General features: G+C 41.6%; 1 protein-coding gene across 50 annotated transcripts in view; it reads left to right on the plus strand.

Annotated features, from left to right (window-relative positions):
- Rims2 (regulating synaptic membrane exocytosis 2) overlaps positions 1-18420 on the plus strand; it is a 465628-nt gene that overhangs the window by 444100 nt on the left and 3108 nt on the right. For all 50 annotated transcript variants that reach the window (XM_076911301.1, XM_076911289.1, XM_076911291.1 and 47 more), the window contains 4 exons: positions 12556-12697; positions 16391-16503; positions 16808-16909; positions 18186-18325. In XM_076911301.1, coding sequence (XP_076767416.1) covers positions 12556-12697; positions 16391-16503; positions 16808-16909; positions 18186-18325 — 497 coding nt within the window. The remainder of the gene's footprint in view (positions 1-12555; positions 12698-16390; positions 16504-16807; positions 16910-18185; positions 18326-18420) is intronic.

Here is an 18420-nt window from a genome sequence, read left to right on the forward strand (position 1 = left end):
CTCAGTGTGACTGACTTGAGTCTGCGTTGAAGGGATGTTTCTGTAAGCAAAGTAAGTTAATTCACTATATAGACTGGTCTTTGTCTCATCCTTTCCGTATACTTTGTGAGTTTGTCTTTTCATCCTTTCTCCTGGGTGTATTTCAGAAAGATGTTCTCCATATCCATGGGGTTACCTTAGATAAAAGTGATGGCAGTACTACTTTTTCTGTTATTTAACAATTTGTAAAGTGCTAAAGCACTGATCCTTATTTGAACACATTATATTTTCACTGTGTAATGTATTTGGTCCTAACACTGACTCTTCCCCATACAGACCATTAGTATATATAGCATACTTGAATATTTCAGGCACTTACAAGAGTATAGGGACTATTTCAAGGCAATGTTTCCATTTGTAATTATAGAAACAACTCTTCAGCTTTCCACCCATTGATTCCAAGAAAAAAAATGTTTATGTGGCAAAGTTGCTAATGGTTGAGGGTCTCCCAGAGGCCATCTACATGTCCCCTGTGGTTCTAAGCTCATGGTCCTTGTTTAGGTTTATATATATATATATTACTTGAAAAAAATTACTTCTCCAATAGTTTACACCCATCTACCTCTGATTGAAATATAATTTGGTAATGATACAACTTAACAGAAAATAACTAAGCAAATTAGTAATTAGTAATTAGTAATAACTCCTTCTACATGCCAGCCAGTTGAAAATTAAATCATAAGGAAATCAGCAAGGGGCTGGCTCAGTGGTTAAGAGCACTGACTGCTCTTCAGAGGTCATGAGTTCAATTCCCAGCAACCACATGGTGGCTCACAACCATCTGTAATGGGATCAGATGTCCTCTTCTGGTGTGTCTGAGGACAGCTACAGTGTACTCATAAACATAAAATGAGTAAAATCTTAAAACAAACAAACAAAAATGAAATCAGCAAAGAAATGAAAGCTTAAAACTACTAAAAATCTGAGAGAAAATGATCTGCACATGAGAGTGAGGGTGTGAAGATTTGTTCATGGAAAAGGATCCATTTACATAGTCACAATGTACTAGGCAGTCAGAGGCAAGGCGTCTACACCACCTTTTTTGAGGCCACCAAGAGCTATATAGCACCCATCTCAGCAAGGGAAGACTTATGTAACACACACATACATCTTTAAGAGACCATTCATTTAATAGGATGATGAAAATCTTGGTGTTGAGTTACTAGGACACTTAAGTCTTAGAAGCCCTGCTTTTGTGATTAGCAGATAGACCTTCACCTTTGCTCTGTTGAAATGAGATGTTCTCCATATAGTCAGCATAGCACTGCTATGTGCAGAAAGCAGGTGCAGCTACTGACATTAACTGAATAGTTGTGCTGTTCTTCTCAAGCTGAATGCTAGTAACTAACTCTCCCTATAAGTGTGTCTCGTGTATGTTCACGGTGTTAATGCATCTTCCACAGCCAAACTTGGGCAAGAGAGATGGATAGGCCACTGTGGATCTTTTTATAGAGATCATTTTCCTTGAATTATGATTTTATGTGAAAAATCATTTTAGTAAATGAGCACATACATTTAGGAATGGCACAATCTGTGTATCAGTTCTGTACTTAAGACAAAGTCAAGTAAGATATTTTGGAATTAAAAGTAAATGAACACTTCAACTCAGATTTAACTAAGAATCAGAATTTTTCACTATCTTAGGTTCAGGGAGTGCACTTAAAGCAGCGGTTCTCAACCTTGCTGATGCTGCCACCCTTTAATACAGTTCCTCATGCTGTGCTGACCCCCAACCATAAAGTTATTTTCATCATTACTTCTTAAGTGTAATTTTACTACTGTTTATGAATTATAATTTAAATATCTGTATTTTCTCAATGGTCTTAGGTGACCCCTGTGAGACTGTTTTTTGGGGGTTTTTTTTTGTTTTGTTTTGTTTTGTTTTGGTTGGTTTTTTGCCCTCCATGGCCCAGAGCTTGAGAACCACTGCCTTAAAGTAATGGAAAATGTGAGTGTAGAAGTCAAATTAGACCCTCATTTGCCTTCATACTTTACTAGATTTATTAAATTCTAACCAGCAATGGAACCAAGTTTCCCTGTGGAGATATTTTGTATACAATGGCTTACAGAAGAAACTGGCTAGTAAGTTGTTGTGGCAACCTCCCATTACCACCCAGGACCACACCCACCAGTGAAAACACTCTCTGCTGTGATGTTCCAGGCTAGTACAGTAGGTTGAATAAGATTAGTCTGTCCTTGTTCTACCTCAGGTTGCACTGGTTTTGCATTGGGAAGAAAGGAGATTTACCTACTGCTATATATTTATAAGGTGAGGTATTTGAGGAAAATGCCAATATAAAATATTAGTTTCAGTTCTAGCTTTGAAATATTGCTCTATTTCAAATCTGGAAATGAAAATCAGATTTTTTAAATGTAAATAACATTTTTGCAGAGGTTTTTCACCAAATCTATGAACAGAGTCATCTAGGCCCCACATGGATCTAATGGAAGCCAGGAGCACCCTCTTCCCTGTCTTGCCCTCACCCCTCCCTCACATGGCTGCATCTAATTTTCTCTTTCTCTTTCTTTTCTTTTCTTTTCTTTTCCTTCTTTTGTCTTCTTTTCTTTCTTTTCTTTTTTTTTTTTTGCCCGCTCATTCTTTTGCCCTGTTACCCAGAGCACATGTCCAGTGAACCATGGTAACAAGTAGCTTCCAGGTTCATGTGTTACAGTTCTACTGTTCTGTAAATTGTGTCTTTCACAATCCCAATCCCAAATTTCTAGGAAGGGATTTCACAGCCAGTTTAGTCCTGCCTAATGTAAGAGGCAGGGCCTTGTGTGTGTGGGTTAGCTGGAACTAGGAATGTGTTTCTGTGGACAGTGAGAAGGACAGCATTGTGTCTTCTCTGACATTCCCCCAAGTAGCTACTTCTGTCTGGATAAGATCTTGTTTTAGCTTTTATTTTGTGAGACTAAAATACAAGGAAAATTATTTTAGTTCTTTAAAATGAAGAGACCAAATGGTGACAGCTGTTCCCTTGGGATTTTGTAGATCAGTGACCCTGCAGGTAGCATAGATCATTAAGGCAGTCAAGACAAGCAGGAAAGGACTGAAAGATTGGAAAAAGCCTACCAGGGAAGAATGGCGAACAGTCATTTTGACCAATGCCAGGTTGGCACATTGACTTTTGTTTTTGTCCCCAACAAATCATAAACTTGGTTTTTCCCATAAAACCCTTAAACTTTAAAATATTGGCAGCAAAATTTAAAAATTCTCAACATTATTTGAAGCAAACCAACACATTTAGTGGCCAAATGTGACCCAGAGAACACAGAGTTTTCAACCTCTGCCAAGGAAACCTGCTCCCTTCCCAGCATTTCTCAGCTCTGTTTCTTCTCATTCTCACTGGTACCTTGGCTATTTGGAACCAAAGGGCTTATTTCTGAAACTGCTGATAAGATATACCATATCTTATCACTTATTCACTGCCACTGACAGACAAGTGGTTCTCAACCTGTGGGTCACCAACCCCTGGGGGTACCCCTTTCACACGGCCCACCTAAGACCATCAGAGAACACAGACATTTACATTCTGATATATAACAGTGGCAAATTACAGTTATGAAGTAGCAAAGAAAATGATTTTATGATTGGGGATCATCATACCATGAGGAACTATATTAAAAAGCCATGGCATTAGAAAAGTTGAGAACCACTGTTCAAGAGCAAACTAGAAGATTCCCATTTCTTCTGAGTCTTTCTGATGAGCTAAATCTCTCAAAATCTAGCTACTAAATTTATAAAATGAAGCCTCGTTGCCTTCAGAGTTGTGTTCATGCCTCCTACTCTTCCTCTGCTAGTGTGTGTGTGTGTGTGTGTGTGTGTGTGTGTGTGTCCCTTGCCCATCAGTGGTGAGTTCATGTTCTCTATCTCCAAGGTCTTCTACAAGCCACAAGAGCTTCTCTAGATGGAGAAAAACTTGTATGGCCCCAGATTTGAGATAGTAATTCCACCTCCGCCTAGTTAGTGACCTAAAAGAAACTTAAGTTCTTTTAACTTAGCTTGATAGTACAATATCTATAATAATACATATCTTGGCATAATGTTGAGACTTAATGTTGTTATGCTAACTCTTCTTTTATGAACCTATTTAAAATATCTTGCTTTTTTTGAGCCTCTGTTATCTGATACATGAGGTACTAGCCATGTGTACTATCTGATTTTTTTTTAAAAAGTTAATGAAGTTGAAACTTTATTTCTTCCATCACGCAGTGCTCAGTAGCCCCATGTATCTGGGGATGACCGTTTTGGATACTGCGCCATTACAGAACATCTCCATCATGGAGGGAAAGTTCTATTGGCTGTGTAACCCTAGTGACGTAAGGCCACTCATGTAGAACTTAGGATACATTGCCCTGGAGGGTCCGGCTCTGTTTACCAGCTTACCTTACCTACTAAAAAAAAGCTTATACAGTGGGAATTGTATGACTGTGCTACATTTGTTATTTCCCCTTACATTCTGTCCCTAGCAAGCACAAGAACTGTGACTGAGTCTCCACTCACTCTGAGGTGAAATCAGTCAACTGTTGACTCTAGTGGGTATAAGAATGCTTGAGTGTCACTTTCTCTGTACTACACCTACAAGTTATCACTATAGAAGCTGGAGTTCATTTCTCTATCAAGTTAGAAATGGAATGAGTGTAAGATATGTGTTATTTAGAAAACATTCCTTAGAAATTAGGCAATTGAGCAGAAAAACTGTTTGCTGGATAAAAATTGGATTAGGCCATAAAATTTCTTCTGCACAGGCCCAGAAACCTAGTCTAGAGGGTAAGCATGATGCCCACAGCCATACTGCAGAAGCTACCCTGCATGCATTGCCGCTTGCCACGTACTCACAGCTCGCTCATCATCCCACTAGTCACTATGTACACATGACCCTCTCCTAGGAATCAGTGTCTGGCCATCACCCTTGTTGGACTGAAGGTGTGCGGTGCCTTGAGATGTGAAGTCGGTGCTTATGCCCTCGCTGTGGAGCAGGTGGAAAGGTGACCTGTGACAAAGGCAGCTTACACAGTTGAAGAGCGGGATATTTCTCTTAGAAAGAAATTTGGCAAGACAAAAAACTTAACAAATATCACCTGATTATACAAAAAAACCTAACAAATATCACCTGATTATAGAAAATGCCTACCAGTAGCTGAAAGGCTACCGATTACACCCAATGTTGTTATCTTTTATTTTAAGGCTTTAAATGTTTTTAATATCTTGCTATTTAGTTGTTTTCCTCTTTAAGAGTGAGCAGCCAGGAAAGGAAAAAAACCTATAGATGGAGTCTAAGGTAAATGGCAAGTTTTCTTTTTTTATGCACTTTACATTCCACCCACTGCCACCCTCCCAGGCACCCCATCTCACAATCCTCCCCCATCCCCTTCTCCTCTGATGCATGGAGGCCCTCTGGGTATCACCCCACCCTGGCACATCAAGTCTTTGAGGGGCTAGGCATATCTTCTCTCACTGAGTCCAGACAAGGCAGCTCAGCTAGGAGAACATATCCCACAGACAGGCAACAGCTTTTGGGATAGCCCCCAACAGCAGGGTTTCTTATGTTTAAATTTGCTGCAATTTTGGCTGGACAAATTTGACTACTGGATTTTGCATATAGCAGTAGCAAGCACACATGAAAACAAATCTTAAGCTCTCATCCATTTACTGTTGCATTCTAGAACCTTTGTGCAAAGTACAGGTCTTCATCTCGTGTAAGATGTGGCTCTTTAATTCATGATGGAGTATAAGAATGAGAATCACATATCTAAAAGATCAGCTTATCAGTAGGGCAGCAACAGGTCCAACAGAATACAAATCTCCACTTAGAACAGAAACAAAGCAGGTGCGACAAAAGCAGTCCCCCTGGGAACCGTCAGGTCCCTCCTGGTGCAGGCAGCAGAAGCTGGCAGTGCAGTGCCCCTTTGTCACCCAACATCCTTGCTCTGTTTCCTCCATGGCTGCACAGGTTTGCAGTGAAGAGGAAGCTCTGCAGTTCTCGGCCTGCTTCTTGCTAATGCAACATGCCATGCTGTTAAGTTGACAGGCACTGCAAAGGTTTTATGTCTAGAATGGCTCTGCATAGTTTCAAGTCAAGATCCACTAGTTCTGTCTTTACTGTCTTCATTTCGAATTTAGCAATTGAGTTTTGTCCCAATTTTAAACCTTTATCAGAGTAAGTTTAGTTGGATTCTAATGACAACCAAAACTATGTAAATGGTTTTACACAAAATAGACTGCCTCACTCTTGTTACATGTCCCATGGGATACATGTAATGGGGTGGGGATCTGCTGCCAACTCCCCTAGCCCACCAAACGAGGTTTACCTTTTTACGTTTACTGTGCTCTGATTATCCTGGTCCTGAGTAAAAATGGGCAGATGTTCCAAGAGTGTCTTGGAGCTGGGGCCTCATAAGGAGATCTCTGGCCTCTTTATTTGAGTCACAACCTCTAAGGCACAAGGAAGACCTTCAAGTAGGGCTGGATAAGCATCTTCTCCCTAAAAGCAGGAGGGGCAGTATGCTCACGACTTTGCTGGGGAAGCTTAGAAGCAGTGCTCCTAGGAGAAGGTGTAAGTGGTTCATTAAAATTTTCCCATCCATCCATCCAGCATCCCCAAGTTGTACAGATATTAAAAGCACCACCACCACAGCACATGGAGGTCAAGACCAAAAGTGAAAGATGACATGACAGCTATCACATCATGTGGCTCAGCTGTTCTGGCTTTATGAGTCTTCCGGTTAGATACGACTGTACCTGGGTATGACCGATACTGATGGAGCGTTGTATCCACAGTGGCCACTGGTGAACATCTGGAGGTGATTCTATAAATGAATTTTGAGACATTAGCAGGGTACCACAGAAGGTCTCTACCTGAAATTACTAACGATTTTTCTAATGCACATATCAGCCTCTAAAGAGAAAGCAGCCCCCGAGGGCCTCAGCGTTCTCACACTCACAACAAGGATGAGCACAGCTACACAGACCCCCACACTACCTCCAAACCTGGTCATCAGTTTTGAACTTCTTGTTCATTGCTTTAAAATTTTTATTGATTTCTTGGATTTTATTTTACAAACATTGGTGTTTTGCCTACATGTATGTCTATATGAGGGTACTGGATCCCCTGGAACTTCAGTTATAGATAGTTGAAAGCTGCCATGTGAGTTCTGGAAATTGAACCCAGGTCCTTTAGGAGAGCAGCCAGTGCTCTTAACCATCTCTCTGGCCTTGCATTTAAAATTATTTTATTGTGTAATACAGATGACTTCTCTAAACTATATACTCCCTTTGAAAACTAGTAATTACAGATAAAATGCTGTCTCACTAACTTAAAGCACATTAGTTGTGGTCTATACTAAAAATTAAAGACTTTTCCAGTCTTTCAGCCTGTCCCCAAAACAATTATTCCCAGAATAATTCTGACTACATTGATGAGACGTTCTAGTTGTAAGTAAAGCATCTGTGCATCTAGGATTTAAAAGATATCATCATGAAATTTAGCTTGGTTGTCACATGTCAGAAGCCTTGTCTTAGGCAGGCAAAAGATGGTCCCCAAGTCGGTAGCAGTGAGGAGCTTTTGAGTTTGTTGTTCAGCCACTTGAAGAGTTTCCTGATCTCAGGGGAAACTGACCCTTGAGACGTTTAATCAAGCGACTTTCTTTGAATACAGGGAGTACCAAGGAAATGAGTCATGAGATTAAGCAGAGCAGAATGAGAGGATGCCCTTCTGCCTGGGGTGTTTGGCAGTTGACAAACTTGATTCTAGCCTGTAGCCATAGTCTCCAAATGCTTAAATAACTTACACCCAAGTGTAAAGGCTTAAGGGCTCATCTACAGCCCCACCTGGGCTGTAATTTAAGGGTTAATATGCTTAAACTGCTTATATACAATTCATATATGTATATATGCATGTGAATAAGTGTTCGCTTTTTAAAAGAATACTTAGCAATTCCATAACAATTTTGGTTGGTCTACCCCCACAACTATAATAAAACATCTTTATGTATGTTTTATATCTGAGAAAGGAATGGAAATCTGCTGTACTGGTCTTCTGCTGCTGTAATAGTCAACAGGCGAAACAAACACATACTTAATAGATCTTAAGCCTAGCACAGGATAATTTTGTGTAAGACCACAGAGATCAAAACAAAACCTGAGCCCTTTCCTGGAGCCTCTGCTTCCAGGGGCCCTAGGGTTGGAGGCAGAATCAGTTTCTTGCAGGTTTGCCTCCATTTAAGTTGTCTTGCTGCTTGTCAGCCAGGACTCACTCTCCACAGGTGCTGGCGGCTGGCGTCCTTTCCACGGGTCCCTTTTCATCTTCAAGAGAATAAAGGGCACAGAGAATCTTTCCTGTGATTCTGCTCTCTCTGATTTCTTCCTCTGGACCATCCAGGGAAGAAGTATGCTTTTAAAGGCCTGGAATGGTTATGCTTGCCCAGTCAGTTAATCTCTCTACCTTTTAAACAACTAATTAATTACCATAGTTAATTAGCAAAATCCCTTTTGCTGTGTAAAGTAACATAATTATCAGGACCTGCCTAGAATTTTGACTAACTCACTTGCACTCACTCTCACAGCACTGGATTCAGTTTATAGGTTGCATAGCAACATGGCAAATCATTTAGAACATTACACATGAATCACCATAATGCATTATATTTAAGTTAAATTGGGCTTATTGTGAATGTGACATAAAAATTTTTATGTGCTAAAAATTTATAAATGAGTCTATAAATGTTTCATGTAACAGAGTATATAAAATGACAAGGTTTTAAAGACTACTATAAATAGTTTAGCTCAGAACTTTTGATTCTTTGACAGTGAGTAGCACACCTCCTCAACGTAGGCTGTTAATGATGCATTTCTGTACACTAAGACAAACTCAGACTTCAGGGAGAAAAGATGCCAGGGGTCATCTGCTCTTCTCTTTTTGCCTTTTTCTTAGACAGCTAGCCCCAGACTCAGAGAAAGTCATGTAACCAGCTAGTTAGTAGTTGTGACTAGGCTGAATGTGTTAGCTTTTCCCTATCCGGAACCGTAACAGTGAATCAGGTGTTCTTCCAACCTCTTTAAATGTGTATTTTCTTTAACCCTTACCTCTGTTCTGCCCATTATGTGTTATAATCTCACAGTTTGAAACACAGGGGTCTTGCTCAGTGCCATACGTGTGTTAAGAATAGAGAAACAATCTGATGTGGGAGCTAACTGGTTTGAGGCTGCTGATTTTTCCCACTCCACCAGGCTACTTCTCAAGGGCTTTCTTCGTATATCTCGCAGTCTACGGAACAGCTACCCAGGCAGCCAGTTATATTCAAATGAGTAGCAAGAACTTGGAGTCTGGCACCGGGGACACACTCTGGCCCTGCCCCTTGCTGTATGGCTTCAGGGAACCTTGTGATATGCTGGACCCTCAGATGCCTCCTCTGTAGAAGTGGGAATTTTCAGAGTTATGAAGAAGCTGTGTGAATGGAGCGATTGTGACAGGATCCATGCGCCTTTTTAAAATGTTGTTATTCATAGCCAAGTGCTGTCTGGTTCTTGTCATCCATTAACAGCATATTTTCAAGTCATTCTCACTTGGTAGTGTCAGATTAAGTAGAAAACAATAGACTTTGCAATTGCTGAGTCTTGGTCCTGAGACATTTGGGAGCTTTGGTTCCTTTGTAGGTCACATGTCATTTCCTTGTCTGTATCTAGAGCTCATCCCACATCTCGGATGCCACTGCAGTGTGTCTCAGTGCAGTGTGTCACAGGTGATGGCAGCTGTTCACTGGGGGCAGTGCTGACTTGCCCTCACACAGGCTTCCCCGTGTCAGCCTAGTGTTCTTATGATTTCTGAGGAGAAAGAAACTGCTGCTTTGTGATATGGCTATTTGAAGATCACGCTGGAATGAAATCGTAGCTATTAAGGACGGGCAGATGGGTCACAAGGTAAAGGGCTTTCTGCACAAGTGTGAGGACTGGAATTGGATGCTAAGCGCCGGAGAAATGTAAATGTCAGGGCCACCACCGTGGGGGCTGCTTGTAATGGCACGTCACCGGAGCAGGGTTATTAGCCCATCATCAAGCTGAGTTCAACTGAGAGAACCTGCCTGGATGAGCAAGGTGGAATGCACCTGAGGAAGACTGCCAAGATCAGCCTCAGGCCTCCATGTGTGTGCATTCATACCTACACACGTGCCTGTGTCTATGCAAATATGCACATACGTGTGTGCACCACAAACAACTGCAGAAAAGTCATTGTATTAGACTGATGGATACAACAGTCAACTCTTCTACTGCGTCCTTTTTAAAAACAATCTTCTTAAGCATGTATATATTTGTTTTGGTTTTCTATACCATTTGAAAGTAAATTGCAGGTAATAGAAGATTTTGCATTCAAATATTTAACATATATCTCCTAGTAGTAAAGAATTTATATGGTACCTAAAAGTTTAGCAGCTTTCTCATCTAATCTAATATCCAATCTATATTCAAATTTTCCCTTCCTTTCTTAAAGTTGCATAAATATGATTTTGTTAAAAATTAGTTAATTCACTTTGGTTTTAAAAAACAGACAAAATCCATATACCCAAGGTCACTGGATTCCAGTCTCCTTGCTGTCTTCTAATCTAGAAAGTTATTTACCTAGTTTGCTTGGTTTCATGGTGTTAACTTGTTCAGAGACTGGGCCAATTGTCTTGAACAGGATCCCATATCTGGCTTTGTCTGGCGTATTTGTGTGTGGATGCTACTTGTCTTGTGACTTTACTGTCCATGCTTTTAAAAAACTGGAAGACCTGATTAGAAACACATTGTGTATTTTTGTCCAGAACCACTTGGTAGAAGATTCCATATGCTTTCTATCAGGAAGGTTACATATGACTGTTCCTGTTCTCAGTTATCAGTGACCTGGTTAAGATGGTGGTGGCTCCATCTCCCATGTTGAAGTATCTTTTTCTCTCTTAATAATTAGAACTAATCTGTGAACTGATTACTGAGCTCATACATCTTTTTCGTGGTCTAACTTTTAATGGTAGCCTCCATTGGTGAACCATGCTAAAATCATTTATTCCACTGGAGGCTACAAATTAGTATTTTAAGTCTGTCTATTCATGTGTTTCAGAGTGGAGCAAATATTAAAAAGTTGGTTAAAAGAATCTCATTACCTCAGTAGTACCAGCATCCCTCATTGTTGGGGGAAGCCTTATGGTTTTGTTTGTTTGTTTGTTTGTTTGTTTTACCATTGATCAGTACAACATGTTTACTATTCATCAAAAAGCATCTTTTGATTGGCTGAGGATCAGTCATAACGTGTACCTTGTATCTACTCTTAAGCATCTCAATGTATATCAAAGCTGGCAGTGAGAAATGGGTGAAACCCAAAGCAGTGTTTCAAAACGGAGCGAATCTAAGAAGCTTGGTGCCGGTCACCACGTCCGTAGCACCAGCAGCATTTAAAAGAACTTACTAGTACCAGCTGCTGGAAGAGCATATCCCATAGCTGTTTATCTCCAGACGCTAACACCATTGGCAGTCTGTGGGAAGCAGATGAGTAGAGCATTGGTGGTCTCCCTGCTCTTCACGGTCTGGGCTCTTACGCACACCCCACTTCCCTCCAGTCCACACCTCAGTCATGGCCCTTCCATTCTGCCCATGTTCACTTTGGGTTTTGTTCTTTTGTCCACACAGTTTCTCCTGCTCAAGACACACTGTTCTTTTCCTGTAGTTCCAGCTGGCACATTGTACAATCTCAGCTCAAACCCTACTCCCTCCCAGAAGTTCATATCTCTCCAGGCAGCGTGTCTTAGCTCTGCCATGTGTGCATTGTCCCCTCCTCAGCCCTGGTCCTCTGGAGGCCTTCTGTTGGAAAACTCCACTAGATAAAAACACCTTTAACACCTTAGCACTCACCATCCAAGCTCAAGAATGTAAACAGCCCTTCACGTGGTACTGCAGGAAGTTTATATTACACAGTCATTCTGGACGTTACTAACAGATGCAAAACTGCCATCCAGTAAGGCTATCCCCTTTGTATAGCCTTCTCTGCCTTTTCCATCCACTACCCTAAAACCTTTTTGTAAAAGGTAAAGTTAAAAATTGAGTATCTCTCACCATCTGGTTCTTTGTAAGTAATATGAAGACCTATTTTTTTCACTAAGACAAAAGGATTGGAGAGAAAGGTAAGCATAAATTAATTTTGCATTTGAATGTTACAATAAAAAAAACAAAATGAGGAAGCATAAATTGACTTGATAATTAAAGTGTTACAATGAAAACAAAGCTTATTTTATTATTCTTAGAGTGAACCTTTTTGTTTGCTATGTTAATGGTTTGAACACTGTTTCACATGGAAATAAACACTGGTTCTTTGTGCCGCTCACTCAGGAGACGCTGTCTAGAAGTGTCTTAGATACGGTTCCTCTGTGTCTCCTCAAGAACACTGCCTGTCTGCAGTCTTCCTCACTTGCAGCCTCTGCGTGCTTACTGGCCTGTTCTATAACCAGCAGTGACAAAACTTTGATGCCTTTGGATTTCTGTCTCTGCAGAAGGAGGAGGTAAAAAGCTCCGAAGCACTGTCCAGAGAAGCACGGAGACCGGGCTCGCAGTGGAGATGAGGAACTGGATGACACGCCAGGCCAGCCGGGAATCTACTGATGGCAGCATGAACAGCTACAGCTCAGAAGGAAAGTGAGTATGGCCATGCCCACGCCTGCCAGCGGATCCGCTCGACCTCGGTCTGCTCACACAGTGCCGACTCACGTTTTACTTCCATGACACGATGCTAAGACGTGACTCTCAACATTACCTACAAATAAAATAGTTTGTCCTAGCTTAAAATAATAAATAAAGCCACAGAAACAGTGAGCATACATGCCACACCGTGTGGGCAGGTTTGGATGCCACACTGCGTGGGTAGTATTAGTTTTTTAAATCTTTGCTCTGGAGTCCGGAGACATGGCTCAGAGGTTAAGAGCACTGATCGCGGCTCTTCCAGAGGATGGGTTTCATCCTCATCACCCACGTTACGGCTCCCAACCATAACTGCAGTTCAAGATCAGACGCCATCTTCCAGCTGCCGCAAGCACGGCATACACGTGCTGCAGACATACATGCAGGCAAAACACCCATACACAAAATAATTTTAAAACAGTTTTTAATGTAAAACGTCTTGGATCTGTTGAAGAGATGCTATTGAAAATTTAGAATATTGAATTCATATTTAGTTTTATGTACTGAAAGTTGTATCATTTACCTTAATTATGTGAAACCAACAATCAAAAGGCAGAGGCAACAAAAAGTTGGTAAGCTTTTTCTCTGGGTAGTGTTTCTTAGAATCCACTACTGTAAGACACTTGGAAAGGCTGGCAAGCATGGGGTAGCCTGGCTCTGACAAACAGCAGTACTTGTGACTAACGATCTACAGGTGAGGTGCAGAAGGCATCAGGAAAGGAACGTGAGGTTCGGGGCCCACTCTGCCACCGCCATGGGGTGCTCAATGTTCAGACATGTGTAGCCAATTTATAGATGCAAAACCATAGGAAATATTGGCTTACCAATAATTATATAACCCAGTGACATTTTCTCCAACATGACTATATGAGGAAAGGAACATAATTCTGCATTTCTTAAGTAGGGCCATATAAACAGGCCGAATCTTTTGACTTGAGGTAAAGGGAAAGAAATAGATTTGCTAACCTCCAAGGAAGCCCAGAAGAGTGGAAGGCCAGCATGGCAATGGCTCAGTCACAGGCATGTGACACACTAAAGAAATTTGGTCTTTCTGGAAGAAAATTGAAGATGAACATGCTCTGAATTCTGGTCTTTGTGAACCGTTGCCTGGGCTATAAAAGTGTTTACTTCATGGCCCCCACATACAGGCTTATAGTCAAGTATGACTTCCGTCTCAGATGTTTATCATCATGTGGAAGAAATGATTTGAATACTCATAAACACATTCAGTTAACATTACTAAATATTACGTTTAGCATTCCAGACAGTGCTGTGAGTTGGGGGTGAGTCACACAAGGAATCAAACAGAAGTTAAGGAAGTTAAGGAGCCAGTTAGCCCGAGGACACTGCAGTTCTCTTCTTGGCTCTGGCACTTTATTTTCGGGTACATTACATAATGCTCCTAACATGAAGGTGGCTCGCTAAGGCTGGCAGGTGTCTGTTGTTTTCAGTACTCTGGGCTCTAGCAACAAACAAAACAGGCAAAGGCTACCTCCATTCAGTCCAAAAGACAAAGGAGACCTCATCAAGAAATTCAATTATAAGGAAAATAGTAAAAATAAATACAGTAAATTGGGTAACATAAATGTTGGTGATAAAATAAGGCAAGGAAAATAAATGAGAGAGGTTCAACTAAGTATCTCTTAAGACCTGATTTCCTCCATCCCTGAAGAGACCAACCCACTTACTTCCTTAGCTTTTTGTTTTTTTAATTTTTATTATATTTACTGAGAGAGGGGTACAGAGAGACAGAGAGGGACAGAGAGGGACAGAGAGAGACAGAGAGGGACAGGGAGACAGAGGGATGAGTACCTTCATGCTGTGGCCTTTCGTGTACAGATCAGAGAACAAGTTGCTGGGTTCCATTCTTACCTTGGGCCATGGAACCACTGGGGATCAAACTTGAACCTTCAGGTTTGGTGGCAAGAGCCTTTATTCACTGAGCTGTCTTCTTGTCAGAGATTATGAAGAGCTTATGTGATCTATGCATGCATCTCATCTGTGTCTGAGCTACAGTATTCAAGCTACTATAACAGGACATAATAAGAATGACTTAAAAAAAAAAAAAAAAAAAAAAAAAACAAGTGAGAGGATGAAGGTAGGATTTTCCATAAGGGCATGAAGGGACTGTAACTATGATTGGAAGGAAGGAAGCCATGTTTGAGGAAAAACATTCCAAGCTGAAGCAAAGCCTAGCACTGGAGCAAGAGTTTGCCTACAGCAGGGAGCTGTGGGCCTGTGGAAGGGAGAGAGTGCAGTAGATGAGGAGAAACGGGTGAAGTTGAATGCTTTTATGTTTTATGACATATAAGACTTCACTTTACCATGAGTTGAACTCACTCTGACTTCTGAGGGGCACAAGAGGGGGCCGGTCATATAGTAGGTGTTACAGTAATGCACCAGAAGCATAATGGTGACAGGGACCAGAATGTAGCATTAGTGAGATCAGACTCTGCATCTCTTTTGACAGTAGACTAAGTGAGATTTGTGTAGTAAGATACATGCTATCAATTTGTTATGTCTACCATAACAAACTACCATAGGCTTGAACACCAAAAATACTGATTTTCCAAAATTTAGAGGCTGAAAGTTAAAGATCAAGCTATTAATAGATTTGGATTCCAAGAAGTTCTTTTTTACACATGGCTGCCTTCTTACACCATCTGCAGCCTTCGCCCTCCACAGTCTCAGTGTCCTTTCCTCTTTCATTAGAGTTAGTTCCCATCTCCCACCCCTGGTGACTTCATTTAACCTTCATTTATGTTTATCTGTGCTGTGGCCCCTTTTTAAAACATTGGCACTCTGTGGGTTAGGACTTCAACATTTAAAATTTAAAGGAGACACAATGGATAAAAGATGGCCCACTGCAGAGCAACTGGAAGAGAGTGTTACTGTATGCTCAGTAGATATCCTGTTAGACAGAAGGGCATGGTCCAGACAAGAAGGCTAAGGTAGAGATGCCCTAGGCTGGCCAACACGGACACAGACACAGTTTCAGCTGGGTGAAACTTCCAAGGGAACTCAGGCACATGGAAAAGATAGGAGATAAAAAGATGCAGTTGTCATGTTTAATGACAGAGCTGCCAGAGATTAAGGCATAGTGCCAACGTGGAAGAGAGGAAAGTGAGGGATTTTCTGAGGACTCAGGGAAGGAAATATGTTTGGGCTGGGGAGGAGAGTGCAGTCCAGAAAGGGGTTGATTTTTCTTTGTAACATGGCATGGCAGCATGTTTATTTATGTGCTGATGAGAATGATACACAATTTTTTTTGTTGGTTTTTTTCTGGTCATAAGACAAATAGTAGACTATCTCTTAGTGTAGCTTAGAGGATTGAGCATGGCGAAGCATGCCATGGCATATGTGCTCAGTGCAGACTAAGCATGCGTGACAGAAAGCATCTCCCCTACCCCCAAGACCCAGACGAGAAGACACAGTAAACAGAAGCCGACATGGTGTGGTGGCTGCACCTGGTGTCAGGCATAGGCGGCTATAGAGTGTGAGACGGACTGAGAGCTATGAGAGGTGCCGTGGGATGCTGAGGTCCAGTGACTATTAGTGGCATCTTAGCCTTGCCACATCAGCAAGGTCAGCAGGAAACTCAAGGCTTGCCTGAATGGAAGGAAGACTGAACATTTGTCCCTTTGATTTCAGTCTGATCTTCCCTGGGGTCCGCCTGGCCTCTGACAGCCAGTTCAGCGATTTCCTTGATGGCCTGGGCCCTGCTCAACTAGTGGGACGCCAGACCCTGGCTACTCCTGCAATGGGTAAGACTTTCTGTCACATGACTTCATTGTCCTTTAGATTAGTAAAAGGCACATTCCCTCAATTCATGCTACTTTTAACAAAATTACCAGCAAGAATAAAGAGTCCTAGGTTTTAACAGTAAATGTTCTCAGTTTTTTCTTTGTAATTTCTGATCATCTTTAAAGCAAGACATCACTGAGAACATTTAAACCGTAAAAAAATATGTCTTGGGGCTTAAGAATATATCTAGGGAATGTCTGATGCAGAGTTCTTTGGCACAAGCATTCTTCCTACATCGGTTTTTCTTCCCTGTGTGCCCACCAGGTGACATTCAGGTTGGAATGATGGATAAAAAGGGGCAGCTGGAGGTAGAGATCATCCGGGCTCGTGGCCTTGTGGTAAAACCAGGTTCCAAGACACTGCCAGGTAAAACAAGATGTTTTTCTGCTATTTCTCATAGTCTGTATTGTTTTGGTGTAGAAGTTACCTTTCTTTGCTGAAATCTTCTTAGTCAAGAGGTTTGTAGAGAACTCTGCTGGTGAACTGCTTGGGGACTGAAGCAGTTCGAATGCGTCCTGGGAGTTGTAATTCAGTGACCAGGAAGGGATCGTGCAAGCACATACAGAGTTGAGACTTCCGTCTTTGGTCAGTCACGTGTCACAGTGTGCGCTGCAAGTGTGCTTTCCAGTTAGCTGCTGTTTTATGTTATTCTTTGGTTTACTGGGAACATTTTTTTTCCTTAGGTATCCTTCAAGTTCTGGAATTAAAATAAAAATAGATTAGATTCACACAGCCCCATAAGCCTATGAATGCTGGCCGCTGTAAGACAGATGTTCAATCCTGCAGTATGTAAGAGGCTCTGTCATAATCTGATGTCACACGTTTTGGGCATCATTATAATGCAAGTGCTCGAAGCCATAGCTTAGTGCAGACTCCTAGTGTGCTGTGCGGAGATCAGGAGATCCAGCACATAAAGCCGTGGACCTGAATGTATCTCTATGCCCAGCACCCCCACTGATATAATTATGCGTTTCTCTCTCAACTCCTCAATCCTTAAAGGAATTTAGAAACAAAGGGATGTTACTGACTGTGCTACTTTGGGATTATGTTGTAAAGGTCCCGAGAGTGTTTGGCATCTTTACTGTAATGAGGCATGTGAGAAGTGCTGTTCATAAAGCACCTGTCATATAAGGTAGTAGCCATAGAATTGCTAGTGAGCTGCCATCCCAAGCTACGTCTGAACATGTCACCTCAGAGTCCATCCCTGCTTGAGTCACACTGTTACCAGTTAGTAAATGCTCTGAATGGTGAGTGAGCTCTATGGGTAGGTGAAAAACAGCCTCAGCTCAAACATGTCTAATGAGATCAAAATGTTGGTGACTTAAAGACTAAGACATTGCTCTTGAATCTTGTTTGTGACTGGGAGCATATTGCCCTATTTAATTCACATTTAAATCGATACAAGAAGGAGTTGTAGAGGGAAAAAAAAGACCCTCAAAGGCTATGTCAATATACTTCATACTGAATGGCTGATACATGTCCATTGTGGCTCTCACATAGAAGGCAGGCCAGTGGCCTGAGTGCCGCAGCTCTTCAGTGACGATGAAGCCATTATGCTTGTCCTGTATAAACTGGGCATTGTCCTGTATAAACTGGGCATTTCACAGCCATGATCATCACTCACTCTGTTTTTTCTCCCAAGCACCGTATGTCAAGGTGTATCTGTTAGACAACGGAGTCTGCATAGCCAAAAAGAAAACCAAGGTGGCGAGAAAGACACTGGAGCCCCTGTATCAGCAGCTATTATCCTTCGAGGAGAGCCCCCAGGGAAAGGTGTTACAGGTGTGTACTCATGGCTGACCTGACACAGGAAGGGATGTCCATGAATCAGACCTTAGGTCTAGCATCTCTTCTGTGGAATTCTTTCCCATTCCTCA

This window comes from Arvicanthis niloticus, chromosome 13 (assembly GCF_011762505.2).
Source record: "Arvicanthis niloticus isolate mArvNil1 chromosome 13, mArvNil1.pat.X, whole genome shotgun sequence".
In the NCBI taxonomy this organism is placed as follows: domain Eukaryota; kingdom Metazoa; phylum Chordata; class Mammalia; order Rodentia; family Muridae; genus Arvicanthis; species Arvicanthis niloticus.